Source organism: Lissotriton vulgaris, chromosome 5 (genome assembly GCF_964263255.1).
Source record: "Lissotriton vulgaris chromosome 5, aLisVul1.2, whole genome shotgun sequence".
Lineage (NCBI taxonomy): Eukaryota > Metazoa > Chordata > Amphibia > Caudata > Salamandridae > Lissotriton > Lissotriton vulgaris.
This window is the reverse complement of record NC_141693.1, coordinates 1,611,745,991-1,611,759,228: the sequence shown is the minus strand read 5'-3', so window position 1 is coordinate 1,611,759,228 and position 13,238 is coordinate 1,611,745,991. Positions and strand designations below refer to the sequence as shown.

General features: G+C 41.0%; 1 protein-coding gene across 2 annotated transcripts in view; it reads right to left on the bottom strand.

Annotated features, from left to right (window-relative positions):
- Window positions 1–1,041: 1,041 nt before the first annotated feature.
- BCL2L2 (BCL2 like 2) overlaps window positions 1,042–13,238 on the bottom strand; it is a 327,287-nt gene continuing 315,090 nt past the window's right edge. For both annotated transcript variants that reach the window (XM_086923764.1, XM_086923765.1), the window contains one exon: window positions 1,042–5,738. In XM_086923764.1, coding sequence (XP_086779890.1) covers window positions 5,589–5,738 — 150 coding nt within the window. In that variant the 3' untranslated portion in view covers window positions 1,042–5,588. The remainder of the gene's footprint in view (window positions 5,739–13,238) is intronic.

The following is a 13,238-nucleotide window of genomic DNA, read 5'->3' as shown; positions in this document are numbered from 1 at the left end:
TAGTTACTTGTGTTTTTTAGAATACAAAACTCTGCTCTATGGAATTTATGTTTTTAGGGGGAGAACATACTTTTACCATCTGTGCGCAGTTAATCGAGCCTGACAAAACAATCTGGAAGCAAACACAAAGAGATGATGGATAGAGCGCTGAAACTTTTCAGACACTCATCCCCAGTCACAGATCTGGGTTGAATCCATCATCTTTCTTTAGCTCACTTCGCTACCCCAGTTCAGACACAGCTGTATGCAAATCAGTCTTGACGCAGTGCCTCATGGGAACAGTCCAGCCCAAACTGCCAGTCTTCCCTGGACCGTAAACAAGCATCCTGGGACCAGTTTAGGGCTAACAGACAATTTTGAACCCTGTAGTGGCACATAGGTTTGCAATAATCACATTCCTGGTCCAAGATGGATATAGCAATCCACATGCTTTAATATTACATGCATAACCTGATTATATTATGCGAGTAGTGACGATCCGCAGGTCACTAGAATACATTTAAATAGGCATGGGCACATAAATATAGAATGGACAATAACTTCAACAAAGGTGATATTTGTGTGCAAATGTTAATATTGGGTTCAGTCTAAGCATGGTGATCTGCCAATATTTCATTGATTGTATTCAAGTCAAGGAGGTACAGCCATGGTACCTGTTGTGCTGTCATGTTTATTCTGTCTGTTCCCCTAGTCATCCCTCCTAGCTGAGGAAGTGAACAGAGGAACAGAAAGCGAGAGAATACATGCGTCTGTCTGTAATTAGCTTTAGGAGGTATTTCAGTTTTTGGGAAAAATTCAGTGACTTGGAATTCAGAAGGATTAGTGCATTCGGCATGTAAACAGTATTATGCCATGGTGTTGTTTTCTGTTTTGAGGCTACACAGCGAAACCGCATCTGTTTCATCCAATAGTCTCATGTCGCATTGCTTCTACATTTCTAATCACCTCTTTCAGTGTAACTTACTTTGATTAGGGTGGCTGGGGGGGGGGGGGCGACCTTACCGGATTGCACATAAATTAAAAAATACAATGGCACAAAAATGTATATTACCTCTTTTAATTTTCGCTCTTGCCCAATTAGCGTCAGGAACACTCGCTCATCACACTTTTGAGAACGTTCTTACGTTTACTGGCCTCCTCTCAATCATCAAACAATGTAAGCAGAAAAGAACAATTTAAAGGTGTTTGCAGTAGTAATTTCACGTATTGCATGTGTGCCTTCATTTGTTTACTGATTATTTCACATGTTACATTACTTTATTTAAGTCTGAATAATGTGCTTCCAGTCTCCCTCCAAAAAAGGCAACACAAATGCTGCACACCACATTCTGGTTTGAGGAGGCCTTTAATAAATACGAGACTTAAAAATATTTAGATACCGGTAAGTAAAATATTTGTGACCATGGGAAGGATTCCACATCAGGAATAGTTGGCACTCCTGGAAAGGGCTAGAAGCTTCTGAAACAAAACGTCAGTATCAATCTCTTCCTTGTGTCTCCAGAGCTCAGTGCATTGTTCAACTAAGACCTCCTTACGCTTCCAAAACTCATCAGACCACTGAAGACATTAGTTTTTTACCACTCTTTGTCACTCCTGAGATACAGAAGTAGCCGAAGACAGGTTCTAGTGTTAGGAGCCCATGTTGTGGAAATGACCACAGAAAAGAACAGAAGAACACCAGAGATGTGGGTGCGCAGGGAAGTTAATATTATTATGCTCCATCTGGGATAGGTCTACACAGTGTAGGTATTATTGATTTATTACTATTAAAGCAAATGTGAATATTTGATTAGTGGATATGAGATTGGTGTATTACTGACAGACGTGTAGATTAGTGCTCATTCTACAATTGTGATAATACAACAAACCAAGTGTGTACAGTAGTGCCCGTATTGTAGGAGTGATACTATCAGAGACCTTTTTTGCATAAAGGTAATATTCATACTATGTTTGTTACTATCAAAACCAAGTTGTACATATCAATGCATGTGCCCATCAGTGTTTTGCTATCAGAACTATTGTGTGCATATACAATATTTGGGTGTTTACTATCAGAGCCAATGTGTGTACAAGATCAGTGAACATACCATCAGTGCATTATTATCAGAGCCCGGTTGTGCAGAAGAATAGAACACATACTAAAGGTGCATTGCTATCAGAGCAAGGTATATATGAATTTAGCAGGTACTACAGGTGTGTGACCACCCCCAGGGGTGTGGCTGTGAGTGTAAAAGAGAACTACACTTTTTTGTGTAGGTTTTATTTTACTGACAGAGCCTAGGTGTGTATACTATTATTACAAACACCGATAACATACGCCTAAATGCATTTGTTTACAAACACATGGTTGTATATATATGTGTGTGTGTGTGGTTGTGTGTGTGTGCGTGAGAGCAATTCGTGCTGGTAATATTAGTGTGTTTACAACTGGCCTAAGAAATGGTTTTGATGACGGAATTAAGATCTTCATAAGATTCGCGGATGTACTACTGAGGTTTTACTTTCAAAGCCCATGTTGGTAAAAGGGCAGTACATATATTCTAGGTAGCATACTATTGGAGGTAATGTGTGTATGCATCTTCTAACAAAAAACTGATACAAACTTGAAAAACAAATAAAAACACTAAACTCCAATGGCCTACAGTTGTAAACATCCAAGGACCTCTATCCAAACCCCTCAAAGTGTTAGCCTTTAAATATAATACCTCCAGCTGCAACCCTCCATAAATGTTCAGTTTCAAATCTCAAATACCTCCAGCTGCAAACCCCAAAGAACTCTACCTCTAAACTAAGCAGACCTCAAGAGCAGCAACGCCAAAAATATTTGAGAATCCATAAAGATGTATTTCATTTGGTAATTCTACCTGCTACTCTTGTTTTTTGATGGTGGAACCTCAAACCGTGTATTTGCACTAAGTGGTCAGCAGGGAATAGTCCTTGTAAGAAACAAAATAATGTCTTGTCACTATCCACTCCACATTAGACACACTTTCAGCAATCATCTTTCCCCATACCCTAGCGACTGAAAAAATGCTGTTCAATATCTCGCACCAATAATGGTCAATCTTAGAGACATGCCTCCTCCACAGCATTCTCTCTTCATAAAAACACACACGTAACCACAGAACTGCAACTCCAAAGAGCCCCTATGCTGAAAAAACAACTGTAAAATGTTAATCTCGGAGCGCAATCACACTCAGCAAGCCATTATCATATGGGTCATACTGAAATTACTTCAAATTTGCAGCTATTTGCTTCTCAGTGCCCATCAACAGTTTCCTCAAGCCAGTCACAGCCATCAGCTTAAATAAGTCTGCTGTAAAGGGTGAGGATAGGCTCATATACTGCCAGGGGCAAAATGATACCCCAACACACTGTTGAGTCCTCAGAGTAATATAACCTATTGCAGAAGGTGGGTAGGAACCCAGCCTCTCTGCAATTTTGGTAAAGGGTATTAGCCTACTTTTGAGGGCGTGGAAGATCTAAGCCTACTTCAGGGGACAGGGAGGATTCTAACCTGCATCTGAGAGCATGGAGGGGGCTAGACTACAGCCCAGGGTAGGAAGAAACTAAAAGCAAAAAGGAATTCAACCTAGTGCAAAGGCAGGCTGGTGAGGAACCTATTCTACTGCCAATTGAAGTAACAGACTATTACAGAGTATGGTATAAAAAATAGAAATAAAAAAAATCAGCCTATTCACTGCCAGCGGTGGCAAGGAAATCAACCTGCTTCTAACAGCAGGGATAAATGTAGCATATTGCTGGGCAGTTGGCAGCTTGATAGTTGCATTGCCTGCAGTGGAAAACTACTGGTACCATGCTCATTTATGTATCAATACATAATACAATTGAAACCCCCAGCCATTAGGGTAAGACTGATACAAGCCTATAGTAGCCCACAACAGGTGTTAATGAATTTGAAACCAAGAAGCTACGACAAGATACAGACCTACCCTTTAATCCAGCAAAAAAGCCATTGTAAGTTCTACATTTCATACAATAGCACACAAAAATGGAGTCTAGCGGCAGCAAGCAGAATATGCCCTGAATGAAAAAGTACACCAAACTGAAGCATAGCTCAACTTATCATTGTAATGTAAAGGATATGAACCTGTGAGCAGCAATGAAATATGCTGCCAAGCAAGCACAAGGAAGCGCTACTACTTCCATTGATGCATGCAGCTGTTAGCTCTGCATAACCAAATAGGAGTTCCTTTGTCATCAAATTCCAGGCATTTATGCAATATGTTGTAATTCCTTGGCACCCAGAACACAGCCTCAGATGGCTCCTCACCATCTAGTGACAGATACCTGGTTTTTCAACACCTAGAACTAAGTTCACTCTCTTCCCCCAGCAGCTAGCAAATCTTTGACACTCTGTGACCAGGAGCCCCTTAGTACTCATCTGCCAAGCAGCTGCTCAGTATCTATAGTGAGGCAGCTTCTCAGTTTCCAGTGGACAGTTAAAAGAAACTCCTCAACTCTTAGCAAGCAGTCCCTCAGCAACCTGTGGATGGCTTCATGCAGCTGGTAACACAAATCTTACCGAGTCCAAATGATTCCCAGCATCTATGTGCCCACACGTTCTTAAGAACGCAGCCGCCACTATATGGAGATAGCAGTACTCAGCAGCTATTTGAAAACTGTGTATCTCCTTAACAAACAATTTATCAGCTTTCAGAGGAAGTGCTTCTCTGTAGACAGTAGTAAGCATATTCTTAGCGTTCAGCGTCCTAAGACTCATTCTCGCAGTATGTGTTAGCTCTGGAATTTAAGGAGGGAGTGGATATGGAGTAGCACCTATACCAGATGCATCTAGCAACTTCTACTCGAGAGCACCCTTTGGAGGTTGACCCTTAGAAAAATAGGTTAAAAACGGAATCTTGTGGAAGCACTCAAAATCCTAAGCAGTAAAATCAAGGGAAAGTCAAGGGAAATCTCAGGTACCCAAGTAGTAGGTGGGGAATTTAATAGATTAGATTACCAAGCCGCAAAGCTGGAGAGCATGAATTGGATCTCTCATTCTCAACTGTCCCAGCAGAGGCAGTAGAAGAGTGTCTTTTCGTGTGCCGATACTGCCAAGTAACAGGAAGGCAGAATCCAAGTAACAGGATGGCAGAATCAAAGTAACAGGTATTGGATTGTCAAGGTATCACCACACTCTTGAAATAGCAGGTAGAAAGAAAAAAAACATCTAGATCTTGCAGCAGTACACAGGATTTGAACAATGTCGTTCCAGCATAACCAAGCTGCCCCATATCCTGATAAGCACAGCATCAACACTTAGGAGGTGTGGCAGTCTGCTTTGCTGAACCAAAGTCTTCACAGAGGTTTCATGTACATTCACAACAAGCTGATGTACTGATGAGTTTGAACCTCAATACTAACCATCCGCTTCACAAGGAAGAGAGGGCTTGGTCCCACTCTGCCACAGTTCTTAAAAGTACATGACAAACTGATATTCAACAGCCTCCTCCTCTCTTTGCGGTCCTTGATACTGGTATATCTGTTTCCCCTCCCATCCCGGTAAAGTCATCATTCTATTGGCATTTTCCGCCTCTTCTTTGACAGATGAAGAATCTTGGATTTTATTTGCTTGCAAAAAGCGCTCCAACGGTCATAAGAGCCCCCAGCGCAACTGCCCCAGTTAAAACTGTTTTCACAGAGGCCCAGTTCCCCTCACGTTGTCTGCGGGCTTCCTCAATCGCACCTTCCCCATAGAGAGCAAGGAACCCATTCTACAGAGAAAAGAAAAAAAATAATACATTGAATGTAAAAACACATTACCATGTCACACCATAGAAAGAAAATGTGATCCCATGGATTTAAAAGATCACAACAACTCAGGTACAAGGCACACATGACATTACAGATTTGAAGCACCATAGGGCTAAAGTTAAGCAACAAAGAATATACAGTTTCAATAAATTTCTACAGTTCAGTTAGTGATATACATTCCCATATCAGTGAAGCTCTCTATCATGCATGTTAAGGACATATAACCATTGTATAACTGAACGCTTTACAATGGTACATGCTATTATGGATTAGCTGCAAAGAATAATCAGATGCGCAAATGTACACCAAGCCATACTGTAATGAGAAATCCTAGAAATGTCAAGGAAGAAGTTAGCTCCCTTTAATTGCAGATTCTCGTAACGTGCTGCCTTCTACCTATTCATAACTTTTTTGAATAATTTTCCATGGGCTGAAAGAATATATAAGAAGGAAAAATAGAATAAAAAAAACTGGAATGTGAAGAGGCTTTATGGCAAAACCACTTTTCTACTTAAAAACGGACTAGCCAACCATGTAGAATGCATTACTCAGTGGCAGTTACCACAGTTCTTCTTAAGCGTATTTGTGCCATGTGAAGACTACAGCCTTCTCTTGAATAAGGGGTGATGGGTGGGTCTGATCTCAATCTAAGGCAAATATTCTTGCTGCAGAAGGAAATGTGACTAATTTGTAATCCTAGTTCTGCATCGTAGGAATTCTCGCTGAAGTCATAAATGTAGAAAAGTCCAGCCTGAGTGGATCACGGAGAAAATATATATCTAAATATATATTGTCCAAATCCGTGCACATGACCGGAGGGTATCGACAAAAACTGGTACGTCTCACTGGGTAAAATTCACTCCCATCCCGCTTCAAAGAACAGGTGCCACCACTTCCAGAGGTTTTGTACATGAAAAAAAAACTGTTATTGACAGGCTGCCATAATGCGTTTCGGCTGCAGCAACGGCCTTGCTTACACATAGGAAAGCCATATTTTCTTTCCCTTATAATATTCACATGATTTACAAAATCATAGACACAGACAACGTTTTGTATGTTTTTGTATTTCGCATACCAAATAAAGTGCACAGTGCCTAATTATATACAACCAAAGATAACTTAATATCGCACTTTGTACAACGTTGTTACTTAACGTTAAAAAATTGTAAACTTAAGGCACCTACTAGCCTCCAACACAAACGCGCATGTTTATATAATAACAATCATAATAAAACTTGAATAATCAAACATGGGGGAGACATCTTCATGATGACTAATTTAATCCATCACACAGAATATGCAGTACATCAATTTAAAAAACATTTTCTAAAAAGCGAATTCATGTAATATATGTATTTTTCAAACTCATTTATGTATACCCATCACATCATGAAAAAATGCAACAACATTTTTTTTATAAATGTGCTAATTTTGCTTGCTCTTCTAACAAGTAAGGCACCGCTTTACTATTTCTGCATCTCTCCCAAATTGGAAACCTCAGGTAATTGTCTTCTGTTTTGTCTAGTGTGCCCACATATGAACCCAAAAGCGTCCCATCCTACCAAAAAATACCAATTTTCGTCCCAAATTCCATTTGAAGGCATCAAAAGCTTTATAGATAAGAATAAAAATCCTGATAATTAGAAATAGCAAGTTAAATTATTGTACTGATCAGCAAGGTCTACAGAAAATAGGAAGGAAAGCTATGTGGCCATCAGAATTCAGATAGAATGATCATGCGAAGTTCGAAATAAATACATTAACTGTTTGTTTATATGACTTGTTGATACATCCTGGAACTCAACTATATGTTTGTTAAGTGAATATCCAATTTCCGTTGACTAGATTTCTTTAAAACACTTTTCATATGAATGTAGCATTTATGGACTGGGAAAATGACCTTTTTTTTATTCACCAGTGTGTCCATGTGACGATTTTTCAGAACTAGCAGTTTTGCATCTTTTACTGTTTTGTGGCTGTTATCTTGCCTCAAGGAACAAGTCCATTTCACCCGTGTTGAAGGGGCAAAGTTTTGCCCAGTGTGGCAAAGCGTTGCTATATCTACAGCAGCTCCATTCGCATTTTGTTTCTCTGTAGTAAGATTTTGAATGATTATGGTTTTGAGGACAAGGAAATGTATCTCGTGAGCTTTTCTACGTAATAATATCAGAATTAATTATTTTTAAGCTTAAACCAAAATCTGCCTCATTATAATGGGTCCGTATATATCTAACTTTTTATATAGAGTAGAGCGAAGTGAAGTGAGTTGGAGTGGAGCAGAGTGAAGTTGTGTAGACTCGAGTGGCACAGAGAAGAGAGACACAGAGTAGAGCGGCACAGATTGGAGCAGCACAGAGTGGAGCGGCACAGAGCAGAGTGGGTTACAGAACACAGACGTCAGTACAGGGAAGTGGGGTAGAGCAATATGGTGCACAATAGAGTGCCGTAGAGTACAGTGATGTAGAGTGCAATTGTGTAGAGTAGGTGCAGAGTAGAGTATAGTAGCTAACAGTGCAGTGGCGTAGAATGGAGTAGAGTAGGATGGGGTGGGGTAGAGGGTAGTGGCATACAGTAGCATGGCATAGAGCGTAGTGTGCTAGAGTGAAATGGGTTAGAGTGAAGTGGGGTACAGTGAAGTGGGGTAGAGTGAAGTGGGGTAGAGTGAAATGGGGTAGAGTAGACTGGGGTAGAGTGAAGTGGGGTAGAGTAGAGTGGGGTAGAGTAGAGCTGAATAGAGCACAGTGGTGTACTGAGCAGTGGCGGTGAGTAGAGTGGTGCAGAGTAGAGTAGCATGGAACAGAGGGGTGTACAGTTAAGTGGTTCAGGGTAGAATGAACCTGTGAAATGTACAGTGGCTTACAATGGAGAAGACTAAAGTGGCTTGAAGTGGCATGCAGCAGAGTGGCGTAGAGTGGCGCAGAGTTGAATATCAGAGTAGAGTGGCATAGAGGAAAGTGGGGTACAGTGAAGTGGGGTAGAGTGATGTGGGGTGAAGTGGTATAGAGCAGAGTGGCAAAAAAGAGGCGTACAATAGAGTGGCACACAGTAAAGTAGGGAATAGCAGAGTGGCACAGAGTAGAGTGTAATGGGGTAGAGTACAGTGGAGCAAAGTGCAGTGGTGTACATTAGACTGGAGTATAGTGGCTAGGGTGACCAACTGGCATGGGTGCAAATTCAGGACGGTGAGTGTAAAAATTCAGGACAAATGGTCAAAATTCAGGACAAAAATTCAGGACAAAAGGTCAAAATTCAGGACAAAAGTTACATTTTACAGAAACATCAGAGGAGGTTGCGCAATAGTATATAAGTAAGTAAATAGACAACCAAAATAAGTACAAGTCTTATATTAGGTTGAGACAATCGTGCCCTTCTTGGTTTTTTTTGGTATGCGCAACTCTGCAGGTCTTAGCCCCCTTAGTTCCCTCATCGCCAGCCTTTTCATGGCCAAATAACCGCCATGAAAAGGCTGGCAGTGAAGAAACTCGTAATATGCTTGGTGGTGCCGCAGCAGCACCACCAAGGTACATTGAGAAGGGGTCCCAGTACACTTTTACTTATAAGAGAAAAATAAAGTAAAGATTGAAAAAACATAAACATAAGCCAAGTCAAGTAGTAATGCAGGTACACTGTTATTTAATCACAATGGACCTGGCATGAACAATATATTGCTTAATTAAAGGTACACAAGTTCGTGCCCCAAGGGTTGAGGGAGAGGTAGGGAGTGCGAGTTGGTGTGATGGCATGCAAGGATGGAGGATTTTTGCAAGATCAAAAGTGATGGTCAATCAATTATTGGTCCGAATACAAATGCAGATAAATTGCTTCCATGTGGAGCCAGAAGACAAACACATCAATGTTAAACAATATTCATATTGCCATGTTTTAGGTGGCCCTCGTGAGCGTATTATAACGGAGGCATGTGCTGGCGGAATAATAGTTGTTGATGTTTCAACTCCAATGTGAAGAAGGATCAATGGAGGCCTTACAGTGGGTCTTCCTAAGGACGGGGGGAAGCGGGTGGGGTGAGGGGGCAAAAGCTGTGATGTAGATTACCACGGTGTAAATTACATGGAACTGCTGTCACAGTGGGATCAGCAGTTTAGAAAGAGAACGGAGGCGGCAAAGGATTACTGGGGATAGAAGAAATCAAATCTCCAGCGCGTGGTAAAATACTTCACGACAAAAGCCGCCTTGTTTGGTCAGCCAACCCGGAATTGTATAGAGGATAGCAGAGATCAAGTCTCCAATATAAGGTAGATTACTTTGCAAAGGAAAGCAGCCGAGGACGGTCAGCCAACCCGTAAAGTTTCTTGAAGTGAACTGTGGTCCGATTCCCGACAGCCGTCAACGCACTCAGTCAATGCTGCACCACCAGCATATTACTGCCTCACACCGCTGCAACACTACTAGGTACCGGGGGTTCCCCGGCGGTTGCAGAGGGCCTGCGGCAGTCTGACCACGTAACTCAAAATAGGGCGGCAGGACCACTGGTGTGGCCGCCGCAGGTAATGAGGGAGAAATCCATCCAAGGCTGCAGTACGAGGCACTTGCCTGGCAGGTTAGTATGGCACTAGATGATTTTGGGATTAGTGCACTCCAGTCATGTTATGTCAGACATTTCCAATTGCGCTCTTTGTTCTCCATTAACTAGAAATATTGAAATAAAATGAAACCATGAGGGCTGCAAGATGTAGGAGTTACATGTCATTCATACTGGTAGGCATTATTTGCAGGGCCACTGAAATTATGCGGCAGGGTTGACTAAATTATACAGCAAGTAAAGGCAAATTATGCAGCATAATGCGGCACATATTTTGTAGTATTACTTTATTATTTTTTCATTTGAAAACATGGAAAATTGGTAATACTGTCGGAGCAAAGATTTCCCCTCATCAGTACCAGCTCAACAACTTAATAAATAAATAGGCAACGGAAAGATGACCATTGAAGGGTCTACCACTATCCGTGAATACAATTTTCCACTCTTTTAGTAACTTTTGATCCATTTGAGCTAGAAACAATTTTTTGTTAAAATTAGCAAATTATGCAACAGATAATGGGCTATATGGTAAATACGGCAAATCAATAATTATAAGAAAAAGAACAGCGGCCGCAGAAGTGCATAATTCCAGTTGCCCCAATCACATGTTAAGAATATTTGGTCTGGAGACATACAAACTCAGGGTTTAAAACATAACATAGTGGTTGGGGGTTGTTCTTACGGATACATATTTATTATTATCCAAATGAACCCACTGAACTATCTACATAAAATAAATGTTGAACTGCATGTTACACTTTGTGCTTTCAAGAGGCACATTATCCCTCTGCTCTGCTTTAATACTGGGACCAGTCAAAGCTCAGATATCTCTCAAGGAGATACATTAATCAAAAGAGTTAAACTGAATTTTTTTATGGTGGCAAAATAATTGCAGACTGGCAAAGAACACAGAAGTCTTTGCCATTAGCTCTTTCGTCTATTTCAAAATGGAGCGCACCAGGAACCCCAATGCATGGCTCTTGATCAGCTGCACTTAAGTTGAACTTAGTTTGTTATTTATTCATCCTTCTGAGCACCGGACAGAATTTTACTGTCAAGTATGTTAGCAAGAACTCTTCTAATAAGCGTTGCTGAAAGCTTTTGGATTACACCATAGTTGTAAGCTGATGTTTTAAAAAGTAGAGTGCAGGAAAAGACACACAACGTGCTGTAACTGCAGCCTATGGCCCATTGTCATTCTGTATGCGAGAATCGCCACAGACAGAATGACAATGGGGCTAACTGACAGACGTGAGGGGCAGTTGAAGCCTCTTCATCACCTCATAGAAATGCGAGATGGCCCCAGCAGTGAGTGCTCTAAAACGCTTGAAGCTTTGCACTGGGGTCATCCCAGATTTCTGAAAACGCCAGAATTACGGACAAAAGGCGTCCGTGAAAAAAATTATGACGGACAACGGACAGGGCAATGAAATTACGGACGGTCCGTGAAATTTACAGACGGTTGGTCACCCTAATAGTGGCGTGGAGTGCAGTAGAGGGGCATAGAATACAGTGGATTAGAGTGACATAGAGTACAGTGGTGTAAAGTGCAGTGGGTTAGAGTGAAGTGGATTAGAGTGACTTGGAGGAGTGGAAGAGAGCAATGACGTAGAGCAGAGTGGTGCAGAGTAGAGTGGCATAGAATTCAATGGCATACAGAACAGTGTCATGCAGTAGAATGGTGCACAGTTGGATGGCGTAGAGTTCAGTGGCATATAGTAGAGTGGCGCAGAATGCAGCAGCATAGAGTGCAGTAGCATAGACCAGAGTGGTGCCGAATTGAGAAGAGAGGAGTAGAGAACAGTGGTGCAGAGTACAGTGTAGTGGCATAGAGTCCAATTAAATGGCACGGTGTAGAGTACAGTGAGTGGCACAGAGTGCAGTGGTATGGGGTGCAGTGGCATACAGTAGAGTGGTGTAGTGTGTTATAGAACAACCTTCCACTTGCATCCCTTAATTTTTCTTTTAACATTTTAAGTACTGCTGTATTCTTGAGGGCGTAACGCAGTACTTCGAATTAAAAAAAATATATATATATAAAGCAATACTACCTTACCTACCTGCACAAGCTATGTTAAACTGCCTAATGTATAATTGCATCTTTAAAACATACTATTAACCTATATCTCAAATAGCAACCAACAACACAGCCAAATTGTAGTCTAAACAATATGTCTGCCTTTTTTTTTGTAAAGGCTTTCTTTAGTCAATAATATACTGCTTTGTCATCTCTATGTAACGCAGTATATCACTATGTTTTTGTCCCTTATTACTAACAAACTACTGAACGGACTTTCATGAAATACCGAAAAGGAAACTTTCCAAACCATAATCTGTATCTCTGGTAAATTTCATGGAAATCTGTTCAGCCGCTTGCCTGTCTAAAACGTCTTATTTAAAATGCATTGGTGGAAAAAGCGTTTTGGGAGCCTTATTTATTTGCGCCCCCTTAACTTATCACCACAAAGTTTGCATCATCAGCTAATGTAGAAAAAGCAATTGGTCTGTAAAGGTTTGTGGAGATTCATCATACAGTAGCAAAATAATCAGCAAGCAAACATTAGAGGAATTCCTATCTCTGGGAATCTTAACTATAACTACAGAGTGGAATCCACCACTCTGTAATATATATGTCTGTGTGTGAGATACATATATTACCTACTGGCGGTCGCCAGTAGGTATATATAGTTAGGATTTTTTTGAATAGGGATTTCTGAAAATTCTATGTTGAATAACTTTGGCGTGGATGGACGGAATTGGCTGAAATTTTCAGGAAAATGGCACATTTTGTTTCTGAGCGTGCCCTAAAAAGTTTGGGGGGGGGGGTTTCGTCAAGCGGGGGCCAAGAAAAAAGGGGGGTCCCAAAACGTGTTTTTAACATTGAGTTTTCCATAGGGCGGTTGGACTCACTTTTAGCTTT